We start from the raw sequence: 16,887 nt of genomic DNA, 5'->3' as shown, positions 1-16,887 counted from the left end.
CAAATATGAAATAGTATCTGGCCTTAAGGAGATTATATTCTATCAGGAAAGACAGCAGGCACATATAATTGTTATTTAATCATTTCAGTCATATCTGCCTCTCTGTGAACCCTTTTGGGGTTCTGGAGTAGGTTGCCATTTCCTTCTCCAGCTCATTTTACAAATCAGGAAACTGAAGCAAACAGGGTTAAGTGACTTGCCCAGAGTCACACATCTAAGTAAGTGTCTGAGACTGGATCTGAACTCCAGTCTTCCTGACTTCTGCCCTAGAGTTCTATCTGCTGTACCACCCAGCTGCCATGTACATATAGAGCTAGCTGCCAAATGGGAAGGCACAGCTCTTGCAAAAGGGGGTGCTTAAGCTGAGTCTTGAAGGAAATTATATATTCCAAAAAGTGGAGGGAGGAGGGAGACCTTTGCAGGCAGGGAAGACAACCAGTGCAAAGTCCCAGAGAAGGGAGATAGAGTGTCTTGCGTGAAGAAAAGCAAGAAAGACAGATTGTTAGGTTTAACAAATCTGGAAAGGTAGTAGCCAGGTCCTGAGGAGCTTTAAATGTAAAACAAAGGAGTTTATATTTGATCGCAGAGGAACTAGGGAGCCACTTGAGGCATCTAGGCAGTTCATTGGATATAGTGCTAGACCTTGAGTCAAAAGAACCTGAGTCTAAATCTGGTCTCAGACACTTAGCAGCTGTGTGACCCAGGGCAAGTCACTTAACTTCTGTCTACCTCATTGTCCTCATCTGTAAAATGGGCATAATTTTAGCACCTACCTCCCAGGTGGTTCTTAAGACCAAACAAGATAATATTTGTAAAATGCTTTGTAAAGTTTAGCATGGTATCTACATGCTAGTTACCATAAAGTGATATAACCAGGCCTGCAATTTAGGACATTCAATCTTCTGGCTGTAGAAATGACTTGGGTTGGTGAAAAAGACAGTGAGACAAATTAGGAGCCTCCTTCCATAGTCCAGGCAAGACACAGTAGAGGTAGGGTGATGGCTGCATGAATGGAAAGAAGGGGCCATCCAGGGAAAATGCTGTGAAGCTAGAAAGGACAAAATATGGAAACTGATTAGATATCTGAGGTCAGTCAAACTGAGGGATTGAGGCCCGATACCATAGTTACCAATCTTGGTGATTAGAAGGATAGTATATACTTTGTAGATTCTAGTCCTGGTTCTGACACTAGCTAGTTGTGTGACCTTGAGCAAATCAATCCCTCCCTGTGTCTCAGTTTCCCCATTTGTGAAAAAAGTATGATGAACTAGAATATTTTAAGGACCCTACCCATTCTAAATTCTACATTCTGTGTTTTGATATTATGTGTTCTAAGGTTTCTCCCAGCTTTTGTTATTTGATAGCCCCCTCCCCTTTTAAAAATACTTAGCTCTTCTCCTCGTTCCCAATCCCTCAGTCTGGTGTTGCTGCCTACTACATTTTTTTTTTCTATTTATTGGTATCTGTGGTTTCCTGTTTGAAAAGGTAAGAGGCCAAGCCTTTTTGCTCAGAAATCAAGCTCTTTCACACGTTGAGCTAATGTGCCATAAGCACAGTCCCCAAGGAGGACATTTTCCCTGTGTATGCTCCAGGTCCCTTACAAGAGGGACAGTATTCACAAGTAGCTGAAAATGAAATGTGTAGCGCTCCAGACAGCATGGTCATGGGAAGAGCCAAGGAATGGGGGAGAGAAGATGGGGCCCACAGGAACATTTTGTTCTCATTAAGAGCTAGAATTTCTAGGGTTTGGTTTAGAGCCCTTCTGAAAGATTATAATGGTTTGAACAAAAGCTAAATCATTCTCTAAAGGATACCAGATTTGATCTTCCTAAAGCATATGTCATTTCCATACTGAAGAACCTTTAATGGCTCCCCATTACCCAGGAGATAAAAAACATTCTCTGTCCTTCCTTTTTCCCCTTTTCTTTTTTTTTTTTTTAATGATTCCATAAACTTTTTTTTTAAAGATACATTTGATTGGCTCTTCCCCCGCCCACATTTTGACCCAAAACTCCACATATATCTCAGGATATAAAGGAAAAAATATTTCAGTGTTTCCTCTCCTCTTAGCTGTGACAAATGATCTGGGGTCTAGGGCTAGAAGGAATCTTAGAGATTGTCTAGTTAAGCCTTCTTATTTTATAGAGAAAGAGACCTGACCCAGAAGGGTCATAGGATCATAGACTGAAGTCTTAGGTTAAGAGGCCAATCCCTTCATTTTAGAGATGACGAAAGTGATGCCTGGAAGTGAAGAGACATGCTCAAAGTTACACAGATAGTTAATGTCAGAGGTTATAACAGCAAAGACCCTGGCATACACAGGAGGATCTGCTTAGGTTCTTAGATCTGCTCTAAAAGGAAAGCGACTTTTGAGGGGTCAACAATCTAATCAAGCACATAGATCATTCACTTAGTTCAGGGGAAAAAAATCAGCACTCTCAACTTCAGAGAAAATGCAAACAGAAATAAAGACCAACAGAAGGGCTTCCAACTGTGACCATAAGCAATACATACATCACAGATCAACAGACTGTCTGACCATTATATACATACATAGTTACCAGAGAGAGAAGCACCAACATCTGGGTTTTCAGGGGCGGCGTGTGGCGGGGGGGAGGGGGAGTCTTTAGTGGCTACCCAGAGTCTTATCTGGCCAAACAAATATTTTCAAGAGTCAGCTCCAAAACAAAACCTCATCTCAGAGCATATACACACTTTTCAGACGGAGAAGGCATCACAACCCTTGAGAACCAGTGCAGTATTAGAAATTAACAAAGGGTGTGGGCCTTCCTACAAAACAAATCTCCCCTAATCAAACTTCCCTTAATGGGCAGGCCCATTAATGGGTGAGGAAGATCTTTAACTCATTAACATTACAGAGGTGGGATTTGAGCCCAGTTCCTCTCACTCCCTTGGTCTTGCCTCCCTGTAAGACAGATAAACGCAGCACACAGGTTCACTCTTGATCTGGTCAGACAGGAAAGACACTAAGAAGGGGTTAATAATCTTTATTCTAGTCTAGTTTTCTCAGAAGAGATAGATAATGGGAGCATGACTCCTACAATATTTCCTAATCATTCTTCTCATAGGGGTTGAGAAGGGGGTTGCAACTACCCCTACCTCTCATGGGGTCAATCAAGACAGGTACAAGTTGTGCTTTCCCTAAATCCCCCTAAGCCTCAATGGGGGTCAGTTGAGGCACACACAGCATTTGTGCACTCAACCCTAAGGGTTCCCCATTCACTGACTAGTGACTACCTGCTTTATAGGGCATCAGACAAAGAAGGCATATTGCTAGCAATAGCCTCACAAGTGTATATCTCCCCATCTCTGTATCTTACTGCTCAGCTGTGGTGGATGTTCATATTATTTACAATTATATAACTCTGCGCAAGCGTGGAGGAGATGTTTTGAACCATAATTATAGGAACTCCTATCTAGTACCTGGGAACAGAAGATTGTTATGGCTATGGATCCTGGGAAACTGAACTCTGAGAGATAATAGCAAAAATTCACTTTGCACACACTCAAATCCACCTTACTCACACTAAAATTCACCTTACATACACTCCCCTATGGGAAGATAAAGTGCCTTTGCCCCAGATCACACATAACTAGTGTCAGCGCCAGGATTAGAAATCAGGTCTGCTGACTCCCCTCTTTCCAGTAAAACACATTGCCTCACATCTGGCAGGGACTTTCCAAAATGTGTGCCACTGTCATTTCTGGAGGACTTTGGTACAAAAGGTAAAGAGGAATAGTGCTAGAGTTAAAGGCCCTGGGTTCAAATCCAGCCTCCGACGCTTCCTACCCACGTGACCTTGAGCAAGTCATTTCCCTTCCCTGAGTTTCTGTTCCATCATCTATAAAATGTACGTATTGGATTAGATAGCCTCTAAGCTCCTTTCCAACTTGAGTGCTGCGATTCCATGATTCTGCTGTCTACCGAATCAAACTCAAACTCCTCTTCTGGCTTGTAATGTCCTCCCCAGTGTGGTTCCAACCTCCCTTTCTAGCCTTATCTCATATCATTCTGTCACTGACTCTAGACTCAAATCTAAATTTAAATTACTCTGACCCTCTGAGTATGGATCAAGTTCTGCTGCGATTCCAGCAGCTCTTTCAAGATGCTCAGTAGAGATGGGTTTTAGGCACTTCACCTGAAGCAATGCCAATGATTTTTGGAGGGCACAAAAGGTGCCTTCAGAATTTTGTGCAGTGCCTTGGGGGCAAAAAGACATACGTGCTGCTCACGGTGCTGGCATCGCCTCTGGAGGAGGGTACTATTTGGATTAGCCTCCAGTTGTACCTACATCTCTCTCCACTACCTGCCAGGATTGGCTGAGGCATAGCAGACTTCCTGCTTCGGCTCGAACCCCACCCCCTCCGACTGCCCTCCTTCTCTGCCCACCCCCCCAAGCCTCGTCGGAACAGCTGTTTTGAGCTCCCTGCTGTTTTCAGCTCCTGCGTTGGGAACAGCATGTCCCTGGAAGGGGCAGCCGAGCCCACGGGGAGGCACCCAAACACGGTTTCCTGCGAGTTAGCCTGGGCTGGGTTCCACATCCTTACCCACTTTGCTTAATTGTCCACAGAGCTTTTTCCTTATTCCACTTTTGAAGGAGAACTAACAGTGTTTCTATGGATTAGTTCAAATTAAAAGCCTATAAAATATTTGGTTCCTTCTCTTTCCTCTCCACCCCTTCCTTGTTTTCAGTCTTCCCCAGAGGCTCCGTGTCCGCAAATATTTACAGAGGGCCCACTAGGGGTACAACTATGTGTTGGGCATTAGGGGGGTACAGAAGAGATGTGAAAAGCACAGCCCCCTCCCCTCCAGGAGCTTACAGACTAGTCAGGGAGACAAGACATGCACATGGAAAATTAAACAATACCAGGCAGACATGGTATACTCTAGCACTCAATGAGTGCCATCTTTTGCACGATAGGATAGGAGTTCAAAGGAGAGAGAGCTCAGTGGGGGCAGGGCTGCTCAGGGAAGACTGCAGAGAGGATGTAGCATCTGGACTGGGCCCTATAGAACAACCGGACTTGGCTGTACTGAGACTAGGGGGTAAGAGGTGGAGGGGGGCCTCATGGGAGGTGGAGTTCAACAGATAGATGGGGGCCAGATTATCAAGGGACTCAACATCTCTAGAGTTCCTGTCAGTTTTGAAAGCACTTTTGACAAGTATCTCTTACTTGATTTCACAGCAGACTAGTGAGATAGATAGGGCAGAGAATGTTATCCTCATTTTACAGACGAGGTCTAGTAAACTTGCCCAAGACTGAGCAGCCAGCAACTGGCAGTCAGGACTTACTCTATCCACTACATCAGAACTTGCTGGAAAAGCCAGATCCTTGAGCATCCAGACATTAGTGCCTCAAAGAGCACTGAATAGAAGTCAGAAAAATACTAGTTTCAATTTCAGCTTGTCTATTTACAAATAATAGCTAGCATTGATATGGCAATTTAAGGTTTGCAAAACACTTTACAAAACATTATCTCATTTGATCTGTGACCTCCCTATAAGGTAGGTGCTGTTATTTTACCTAATTTACAGGTGGGGAAACTCAGGCAGACAGATGTGAAGTGATCTGCCCAAGGCCACACAGCCTGTAAGTGTCTATGGCAGGATTTGAACTCGGGTCTTCATGACTCCAACTCCATTTCATCATCTAGATGCCTATAAGAAGATCTCTGATCCTTCAACAAGTCCCTTTCCATTACTGGGCCTCAGTTTCCTTATCTATAAAATAGGAATTAGACTAGATGATGATGGTTGTTATTCAGTGGTTTCAGTCAAAACGGACTCTTTGTGACCCCATTTGGGGTTTTCTTGGCAAAGATACTGGAGTGCTTTGTCATTTCCTTCTCCTGCTTGTTTTATAGATGATCAACCAAGGCACACAGAGTTAAGTGATTTGTCCAAAGCCAGACAGCTAGTAAGTGTCTGAGACCAGATTTGCAGTCATGAAGATGATTCTTGCTGATTCCAAGCCCAGTGCTTTATCCACTGACTAGAAGACACCTTAAGTCATTTTCTGTGATGGCTGACTTGGTTATAAACCCAGTATTAGCAACCCTGTTTGTCTTGGGTGCAAGAAGCAACAAATAAACCAAAGACGATGGGGGTGGGGTGGGGAAGAGGAAAGGAATCTTTGTTCCTAATTTCCAACAATTTTCTTTTCCACGATCCCTCTAGCGAAATGGTCTCATTACAGTCTCCTTTTCACCTATGAACAGACACATGTATGTGGAGGAATCTCCTTGAAGGACCCCAAGCAGACCGTGACCAAGATCAGCGCAGAGGAGAAGGTAGATAAGACCATTGAGATGCCTTCCTTTCTTCCTTGGATCCTTTACATCCACTTGCTCACTTAGACTTTGTAGAGCTGTCTCTAGCTTGCTGCAACCATTTCTGGAGGGAGAGTTTCACAATGATTCGGCCTGTGCCGTGAAGGAGCCTGGAATTTCCAAAAATGCAAAAACAGTAGTTCTTTCTGGTGATTGCCACAGACGAGGAAGGATCTGTAAGAAAATTACCCAAGTGATGGAACTTTGTTTTTTCCAGGATGGTTTGGTGTCAGCTGAGGTCCAGGGTAGGTGCTCCTTCGCAGATATTGGCTGTTCCTTCAAGGTAGGCATCATTTTGAACTTGGATCCCAACATAAGAATAGGTAGGCTGAACAAATAGCACTGATTCCCAAGACCAATCCCTTTCTCCCCACTACTTCCTCTCATCCTTCTTTCACATGCTACCAGACTGATCTGAAAGTACAGCTTTGATGATGTTCCTTCATTGTTGTTATTCAGTCGTCCGAGTCAGAGTACCTGGGTTCAGACTCCAGCCCTGCTACCTTCTACCTGTGTGACCCTTGCTAATGCCATTTAACTTCTCTGGGCCTCACTTTTCTTATCTGTAAATTGGGTAATTGACTATTACTTTTTCTTATCTTCTGCAGTTGTGACCCTCCTCTGAAAGCACTGCACTTTATCAATGTCCTTAAAATGTGGTACCCAAGACTGAACTTAGGTGCTAGAGAATACTCTAAATGCTGAGATTATTTAAGGCTTCACTGCTGCTTTGTCATCTAGAAGATCCCTCATGACATCACTGCTTTGTTCTACTTCTCTCATTTTCTGTAGTCTTTTAAAGATCTTTTAAATATTGAAAATCTTCGGTCTATTCATTTCTGATAGGATGCTCTGTATTTAACATTCCTAAAATATAACATCAGAGTGTCTCACTCCTTCATTCAGACATTCTTCTGCATGCTTGATACCCCCACTCCATTTCAATCACAGCCCCTTCTCTTTGCACCTGTGGGAGTATACCCCAGTTCCTGAGCTAGTTCTGCCCTTAGGAATAAAGCAGCAAGCTGTTTCTCTGGGGATCTCCCCAGATGTGAGTTGTCCCTCAGTCTTCTCTACCCTCTCACCTTGACCACCTCCCTCCCTTCTCTCAGCAGGGTAGCCAGGAAATGGTGAAGGAGCATGAGGCTTCCTCACTGAGGGACCACCTAAGTTTGCTGTTACAGCTTGTGAGCCAACTGAAGGCCCAGTCACATCCCAACAGAGGGGAAAGGAAATCAGGTCTCAGTCACATCAAGCCAAGCGTGAATCCCCTGGAGGGAAACCTGTCTGACCTACAACTCCAAGGAGCTGTGGAGGTCAATGGTGACTTGGAGGCTGACTATTTCCACGCTGCCTCCTCTGACTCTGAGGAGGAGCTAGCCCTTCAGAGGTTCATGAAAGAGAAGCTGCTTGCAGAGCTGGAGGAGAAGCTGAACGTGTTTGAGAATATTGTGACTGTCCTGAACAAGGAGGTGGAGGCCTCCCACCTAGCCATTACTGCTTCCTTGCACCAGAGTGGACTGACCCAGGACCTCATCCTGAGCTTAGAGCAGAGGGTAAGATGTCACGGCTGGTCCAGCCCTGCAGTCTGGGCCAGCCAGAGACAAGCTAGAGCAGGCCAAGTTCATTTGTTCTAGGCACAAAAACCTTTGTTAGGTGCCAACAAGGTCTTATGCCAACCACTGGGGGAGACACAGCGATAAGGGAGACCTGGGGGAGATAAGATATGGAAAGAAGTAATGATTCTATATGTATGTATACACAATCACACACCTGTATGCAAGCATACGTATGTTTATATAGTGTATGCTACTGCATATCAATGCGTGTTATATATTATGTTATTTGCATGTTACGAAGTGTAGCATTGGAAAAGAATGCTTGATTTGGAGTCAGGTGGTCTGGGTTAAAATCTTGACTTTACCTCAGTTTCCCCATCTGTAAAATGATGTGATAGAACTAAACGACCTCCAAGGGCCATTCTAGTTATAAAACTAAAATCATCATATAAAATAATTTATATTACTTTAATTACATATGATAAGTCTTCTCTTATGCCCTCAGTTGGCAACCCCTTTTCCTCCCTCATCCTAGCCCTGACTTTACATAGTACTTTCTCTTGGCCATTTCTAAAGCATTTATCATGTAATATCATGTACCATAGTTATGCTTTAACTTCTATTAGACTATTAGTTCCCCGAGGAAAGAGGCATATTTTATCTAAACTTTGTATCTCCCTCAGTCCGTAGCACAGCACCCTGAACACATATAGTACTTACAAAATAGTTGTTGAATGTTGTTAGAATGCTGAGAGGCAAAAGTCCTGGACTTAGAGTCTGGAAAAACTTGGGTTCAAATCAAACACTAGTTATATAACTTTGGGCAAATCCATTTCCTCATCTATAAAATGGGCATAATAATACTTTCACTACCTACTTCACAAGGTTTTTGTGAGGAAAGCAGTTTGTAGATCTGAAAATGCTACGTAAACATGAGTTATCATAATATATGTTATGTTATTTGTATAATTGAGGCACAAGGATAAAGAGCCAGCCTCAGGCAGGAAGACCTGGGTTTAAGTTCAGCCTCTGGCACATACTGGCTGTATGATCCTACGTGAGTCAGTCACTTCACTTCTCCATGCCCCAGGTAATTCCCTAAAACTTGTTGCAGATGAGCTGCCTCTCTGAACGGATAAAGTGAATTTCCTTACTTAGAGTTTCCTACACTAATGAAATCCAAGGCATAGACTCCCAAAAAGTTATATGATAACTAACAGCTGGAATGATACAACTCTTGAAGTAATTGGGAAGAAAGCACTTTTCAAACCTTCGAGTGCTATAGGAATGTGTGCTCCTACTATGATACCAATTAGGCTCTGTGTGTATCAGAAATTGTAATAACAACGGCATATGCAGCTATGATGATTGAAGACTCACAGAGCACTTTCCCCACAGGATTATTTCAAGGTGTATAGTGAAGATATTATTATCCCCATTTTGTGGATGAGGACACGGAGTCTCAGAGTGGGGAATGATTTGCCCAGGGTCACACAGCTAGAAAGAAGCAGAGATAAGACTGAACTTAGATCAGAACCACTACTTTTTCCATTTCCTTTCTAATAACTCACATTTCCTTGGTGCTTTACAATTTACTACAAAGCTCTTTTTTCATAACAATCTCACAGGTGTTATTTCCCCTATTATGCACATGAGGCAACTGAGGCTCAGAAAGTTAATTAAAACTTGTCCATGGTCACATGACTGGTGAGAGCCAAGACTTCAACCTAGGTAGTTTAACTTCCAAGTACAGTATTTTTTTCCACCACCATGTTGCTAACTTCTACCATGCTCCCAAGAAGCCATGAGGCTCACCAGATGATGAATAATATTGGAATGCCTCCAGAGTTGCAGAGGTTGATTTGGGATGGGGTCCCTATATTCCAGGTCATGGATTTGCAACAGACCCTGGCCCAGAAAGACCTTGCCTTGACCAAATTGGAGCACAGCCTTCATCTCCTGGAGGAGGCTTCCTATGATGGTGTCTACCTATGGAAGATCACCAACTTCACTAGGAGATGCCATGAGTCTGCATGTGGAAGGATAATCAGTCTGTTCTCACCAGGTAACAGCTTCACAATTTTTTAGTATGAAGCATGTTCTAAAACAATAAGGGCTCACATTTCCATAGTGCTTTAGAGTTTACAAAGTGCTTTCTCCACAACAACCTGATGAGATAGATGGTACAAATATCATTATACAGATGAGAAAACTGAGGTCCAGAGGTAGTAAATGATTTACTCAAAAGTGATGGAACCACAGCTCAAGCCTAAGTCTTCTGATTCCAAGACACCACACTTCCTACCAAAAAACCAAGTATCTCTGAAATTCTTTTCTAACATATCTGGACATGTCCATGGTGGCATTAATTGGGACGTACAAATGGAATAAAGAGCATGATGATACTTTTCACTGGGAATATACTTGGGATTTTGGGAAGGAAAAGATGAGGAGATCATCCTTAGCTAATAAGTTTGCCCAGGAGTAAAATCTGTCCTATTAGGAATGTGGTTAGTGAAATGTTTAGGGACTGGCAGACTTCCAGCTGCCTAATTGGACATCTCTACACCTACCTTTTCCATAAGCACTTGAAACTCAATATGTCCAAAACCAAACTCATATTTCTTCATGATTCCCCTGTATTCTACCACTAAAAAAATAACCCCATTCTTACTTTTCACTTCCCTAGTTTTCTTTGTGGTTCCATTCTCCCAGATATCTAAGATTAACATTTCAGGGTAATTTCTGATGCCTATTCCTTTTATTTCCACATCCCTTTATCAAGTTTTATTGATCTGTCTCCCCCTTCCTCTATCCATATAGCTACCACCCTAGTTCAGACCCTCTTTACCTCTCACCTGGAATATTACAATAGCTTTCTGACTGGTCTCCACATTTCTAGCCCTTGTCGCTTCCAATCCATCTCATATACCACCGCTAGATTAATCTGCATAACATGAGTCTCTGATGGCCTCATTCCCTTGTTCAAGGCTCTCAATGCTTCCTCATTGGCCAAAAAAGTCAATCATTCAGAGATTGGCTTTAAGGATCCTCTAAACTAGATTACATTGTTATGGATCTTTTGTTTTTGCAACATCATCTCTCCCAAATACATACATATATATACACATATATATGTACTTATATGTTTATATTTTTATATATACACACATACATACATACATACATACATACATATCCCCCTTTCCTATCTAGGGAGCCATCCCTTTTAACAAAGATAGGAAAAAAAAGAGATAAAGCAATTCAAGAAAAGCTACAAAGATACCAATTAAGTCTGACAATATACGCAATATGCCATACCCATAGTTTCCCACCTCAGGAAGGAAGTGAGGGGGATACATTCTCTAAAGTCTTCTCCAGGTTCAAGTGTCTTGGTCAGTTTCATGCTTTTAGTTTGTTTTTTCTTCATTGTTGTAATCATTGAGTTTACCGTTTTCCTAGTTCTGCTTATTTCATAATTTCTGATGGCATGAGTCATATTTCATCGCAGTATAAATGTTAAATAATAATGCTACCTTGAAGAGTCTGAGGATTACAGAATTTCAGGTTATATACTGCCCCCACTGCTTTATCTATTCCCTAAGTGATGTGACTGAGTGAATCCTTAGACTTACAGGCATTTAGAGCTAGAAGAGACTTGGAGGATCATTTAATCCAGCTCTTCCATTTTTGATAACTTAGATAAGTTACCTAACTTTGCACAAATGTCTACTCATCTGTAAAATGGCCATAATAACACTTTTCACTACCCATCTCACAGGGTTTTGGGAGGAAAAGCAATTTAGATGAAGACACTGAGATCCATAGGGAGGACGTGACTTACACAATCTAATTAGTGAAAGAACCAGTCTTCTGACTCCTAGACGACTGTCCTTCCTGCTGCACCATCCTGTTTCTCATGCCTCTGCGGTGTCTGAATGTTGTTGTCTGTATCTCTGTGCTTGTATACGAATGCTCATATATATGTATTTATATGTGTGTGAGTATATAGATTATGTTTACGTAACGAGTGTGAGTGCTTTTCTGTTTCTCTCTAAAACCAGGGAAAATATTAAGCTCCAGGAAACCTTAGCTTTAGATATGCCCTACTGTTGTTGCATACAAATACACACACACACACACACACACACACACATATATATATATAAAAATATATACACATATATATGTATGTTTGTGTGTTTATATATGCATGTACGCATGTATAGAAATCTATTCATCTATGTACATGCACTAATGAATGAGTGTACATAAATACGTGTTTGTATGTATATTTTATATATATATATATATATATATACATATATAATCATATGGTCATGTGATCATAGAGCTAGAGCTGAAAGAGGTCACCTTAGATGTAATCTAGTCCAACCCCCTCATCTTGAAATGGAGAAATTGAGGCCCAAAAGGGTAAGGGACTTGCCCATGATCATCTAAGTATAGTTGTACAGAATAGGGATTCTTTCTTGGGTCTCATGAATCTAAATTCAGGACCCTTTCCACTGCTCTATATTCCCCATATATGTATTTTTGTATAGAAATGTGTATGAAGGAGTCTGTAAGCATGTGTGTATACAAGTCTGTGGTCCTGCCAAGAGAGCTGATGGCAGCTCCAAGCTTGGAGTAGGAGGCCCCAGCAGCAGGGACGGTACAGCCTCAGACAGGACACAGCTCTAATCCCCACACACATGCAGTTTTTTAGGTTGAGGTTTGCCAAAAAGGGAAAAGACAAACTGTGCCTCGGGCTTCCTGCTATTCAAAAACTAGAGATGAGTCAAACCTTTGCCTCAGTCTCTCCTCTGGCCTCCTCGCCTCCTCCCTCCCCAAGCCCACCAAAGGTTCTGCCCCCAGCCCTCTAGAAACTGCTATTTACAGTGACATCTGTTGGAATGTTTCTCTAACCCAAGTCCAAGAGGCCCCACGCTGTCTCTCTCCCAGGCTAGTGTAACAGCCTCCCTTCCAATCCATTCTTCATATAACTGCCAAAGTAATCTTTCTAATGTATAGGTCTGGCCATGTCACTGCCTTTCTCAAAAACCTTTAGTGGTTCCCAATTAGCCTGTAACATAGAAATCCTTTAGCTTGGCATTAATGGCCCCTCCACTTAAGGCCTTAAGCCTTGGAACTTAAAATGCCCTCTTATATTTGTCTGGATCTCTCCTTTTCCCCTTGTATATGTGCCATACCACGGCAGCCCTTCCCTCCCCTCCCCGCCCCGTTAATTAGAGTGTAGGCTTCTCCACAACCAAGATCTAATTTCTATATCCCTGCTCCCAAGCACATCATATGTATTGTATGTCCTTAATAAATATTTGCTTAGTGGTTCAGTGGACAGAACTCTGGACTTAGAATCAAGGAGAAATGTGTGCAAATTCTGCATCAGATACTTTCTACTTGGGTGATCTGAACAAGTCTGTTCTGTCTGCTCCAATTTCCTTATCTATAAAATGGGGATAATTATAGTACTTACTCTCCAGGGTTGTAGAGATCAAACGAGATAAAGCACTTTGCAAAAATTTTAAGTGCTATATAAATGTTAGCTATTATTAAAATTAATTTTTAATTTGTTATGGGAGATTATTTGAGTATTATTTGAAGGGATATGGGAAAACCAAGCACCCACAGAACTAACCCCAGCCTCCTTTCTTGATTTCAGCTTTCTACACTGCCCGATATGGCTATAAACTATGCCTTAGGATCTACCCAAATGGAGATGGGACAGGAAAGGGGACACACCTTTCACTCTTTATTGTGATCATGAAGGGGGAATATGACTCTCTCCTGGAGTGGCCTTTCCGGAATAAGGCAAGTGGTGTAAGAAGTGGGAGGGTCTGGGAGCCAGATAACCTGGGTTACTTAGTTCCTGTGCCAGCCGGTTGCTTGGTCATATCACTTTTATGAGTCTCAAATGACTCACTGGTTAAATGGGGGTTGTAGGCAAGATTGGACCAGATGATGTTGAAATTCCTTCCAGGTCTAAATTCTCTGATTTTGTATGTTTCTTCAGTCTACCCTAAGCCTTGATCCCATGTTTAATTTGTGTGGCTAAGTCACCTGGGCTTGATGCTGTTGAGAGATGAAGAAAAGATAAGTCTTCCACCAGTGTGACAATGAGGGAGAATAATGTAGGATAGATGCCCAATGAACCCCACAGATAGTTGGTGCATAGGATTTCAGAGGAAGGAGGGAGAAAATCACTCTGATTTGGAGTGGTCAGAGCAGACTTCACGAAGCAGATGGAATTTAAACTGTTCCATATAGGATGCATAAGAGTTGGATAAGGTGCAAGAAGGTAGAAAAGAATAACAGCCATGTAATGTAGTGCTGACACACAGACACACAGACACACACAGACATATACAGACTCACCCTGATACAATCTTGCAGGGTTTATCTGAAGACCTCCAGTGATAACCCAATCGTTACTTCCTAAGATAGCCTATTCCATTTTTGAACAGTTCTTACTGTTAAGGGAATCTGAAAAAATGATCTTTATAATCCTAAAGTTAGAAAAGTCCCTTAAAATATCAACTATCAAGGTAGGAGTGACCAAATAACAGAGAATATAGAATACAGAATGTTAAAGCTGGAACAGCATCTTAGAACAGAGGCTGTTTAAACACTGAGCATAGATTCCCAGGAATAGAAGGGATGTGGGTATCATCTAGGTCAAGCCTTACCTGACCCAAAAAACACTCTTCATGGTCTCACTCTTCATGTCCCTCTGTTCCTACCTCACCCTAAGTCTCCATCCACTGAGCAGTAACTCCCCTTGCAGCAAGCCTGGTTTTTAGACAGTGATTAGCGTTGAGCTGAGGACTCCAACACAGCACCTTACAGTCTTTCTCCCATCATTCTCTAGGTCACATTCATGTTGCTGGACCAGAACAACAGAGAGCACGTTACCGATTCCTTTCACCCAGACCCGGCCTCAGGCTCCTTCCAGAGGCCTCAGGGGGAAAGCAACATAGCCAGTGGTCGCCCTATGTTCTTCCCACTGAACAAACTACAGTCCCCCAAACATGCCTATGTGAAAGATGATACGGTCTTCCTCAAGTGTATTATAGAAACTAACTCATAAACCTGAGCTACAGAGGCCCAGCCAGACCTTAGAGGAACGCCAGAACAAGAAAACACTTAGAAAGAAGTTGATGGAAAGAATCACTCTCACTGTTGGAAAGAACCTCAGAGGCCATCTAGCCTTGCATAGATCTCTTCTTTAGCATTCCAGACAAGTGGTCATCTAGGCTCTGCTTGAACACTTCCAGTGATGGGGAACTCACTACCTCTAATGGCTCAGACCATTCCATTGTTGAACAGCTCTGTTACTAGGAAATTCTTCCTTATACCTCCTTCTCAGTGACTTCCAATTACTGCTCTTTGTTCTATCTTGAGCCACACAGAACAAGTTACATCTTAGACATGAAGAAGGTTTGGTTTAAGTCAAAAAGTCCAAAAACCTGGGTTCAAGCCCCCTGTCACATGATCCACCAGCTATGTAATCCTGCGCAAAAAATGATTGAACTTTCTGAACTTCAATTTACTCACTTCAGTAATCTCACAATTCTACCCCACCATCATCACCATCACCACAGGAACTGTTTGGGGTCCAGTAAATTGGCTACTACCATGGGACTCTTAGGATGGAAGTATTATCCCCATCCCACCCTCATCCCCATTATGCTGTTCAAATTCATAGTTGGTGTGTGCTCTTTTAAGCAATCAGCAATTACTTTATGCTAGCTTGGGGCACTCTCTGTCCCTTGCCTTCTGGCCTGCTTGACTAGATAGACAGACAGACGGATAGATGAATAGATATAGACAGAGTAAGCATTTATTAAGTGCTTACTGGAGAAGAAGACCAGAGAGTGAGTTAAGGTAAGAATAAGATGAAGTATGAATCCTACTGAAATGACAGTCTCAGGGACAAGAGGGGAGTGGAAATGACATTTCTCAAGAGATAAACAGACCTGGGTTCTAGTATCTACTTTGCCAATAATAGTTATTGTGGAAAAAAAAAGTGCTTAGTCAATCCTAAAGTGTTAGAGAAATGTGAGTTTTAATTACAAGGTCCCAATTAATACAAATAATGAATCCCATGAAATGGTTTATCATTTCAATTTGCACTGCATATTTCCATTGGTTTGGAACCAATGACCATATTTTAACTTTAAAATTTGAGTATATGCAACCAATTCATGGAATTCATTGTTTACACTAATTGAGACCTAGCTGTACATAAAGCAGACAATCTATTGATATAGATTGTGGCTTATATTATGAGGTCTGGGAGTTCTGCAAGGTCTCCCCGGCTAGAAGGCTGTGATGAAGGGCAATTGGAAAGGGGAGAAGAAAGGATATGGAGAAGGAAGACTGAAAGGGATGAAACAGAGTAGGCCCACAGGTGATGAAGAAGAACAAGGTGAAACTGTTCATGAAGGTAAGGAAACAATGGAGGGACCATTTGGAGAAAAATAAAATGCCACCCGAGACCATCAGAATTCATTTAACCAAAGGAGAGCTGCCAGTTGGGAAAAGCTTAGGAAACATTTTGATAGGGCAATTGTAATTGTGATAATAATGTTTTCCAAAATAATGTGATAATACACATAAAATGCTTTGCAAACCTTGAAACACTATATAAAGTAAACTATTTTTTATTATTATTTTGTTGAATCCTTATGAGACCTCTTTGAGAGAGACTGGACAAATGGTTATCCTCATCTTATAGAAGGAAGGCAGACTCAGAGGGGCTGAGGGACATGTCCAGTGTCATTCACACCTAGTCATCATCCAAGATGGAACTTGAACACAGTCCTGTCTTCTGTCTCTACATCCAGGGTTCTTTCTACTATGATGTGTATAAATACTTCGGGAAAAATAACCCTAAAAGCCAAATCATATCTTGTATACCACCAACATTTCCTTACAAGGGTATCCCAGTGGAATCAG

At 42.1% G+C, this 16,887-nt stretch overlaps 1 protein-coding gene across 3 annotated transcripts in view; it reads left to right on the top strand.

The window, feature by feature from the left end:
• TRAF1 (TNF receptor associated factor 1) overlaps positions 1 to 16,601 on the top strand; it is a 28,380-nt gene extending 11,779 nt beyond the window's left edge. For 2 of the 3 annotated variants that reach the window (XM_072631768.1, XM_072631769.1), the window contains 6 exons: positions 6,242 to 6,313; positions 6,570 to 6,635; positions 7,465 to 7,908; positions 9,799 to 9,976; positions 13,592 to 13,740; positions 14,798 to 16,601. In XM_072631768.1, coding sequence (XP_072487869.1) covers positions 6,242 to 6,313; positions 6,570 to 6,635; positions 7,465 to 7,908; positions 9,799 to 9,976; positions 13,592 to 13,740; positions 14,798 to 15,016 — 1,128 coding nt within the window. In that variant the 3' untranslated portion in view covers positions 15,017 to 16,601. The remainder of the gene's footprint in view (positions 1 to 6,241; positions 6,314 to 6,569; positions 6,636 to 7,464; positions 7,909 to 9,798; positions 9,977 to 13,591; positions 13,741 to 14,797) is intronic. The other variant, XM_072631770.1, reaches the window with a different exon arrangement.
• Positions 16,602 to 16,887: the final 286 nt, after the last annotated feature.

The sequence above is a fragment of the Notamacropus eugenii genome, chromosome 1, assembly GCF_028372415.1.
Source record: "Notamacropus eugenii isolate mMacEug1 chromosome 1, mMacEug1.pri_v2, whole genome shotgun sequence".
Lineage (NCBI taxonomy): Eukaryota > Metazoa > Chordata > Mammalia > Diprotodontia > Macropodidae > Notamacropus > Notamacropus eugenii.
Note: the sequence above shows the minus strand (reverse complement) of the source record. Positions and strands in the feature narration are given on the sequence as shown.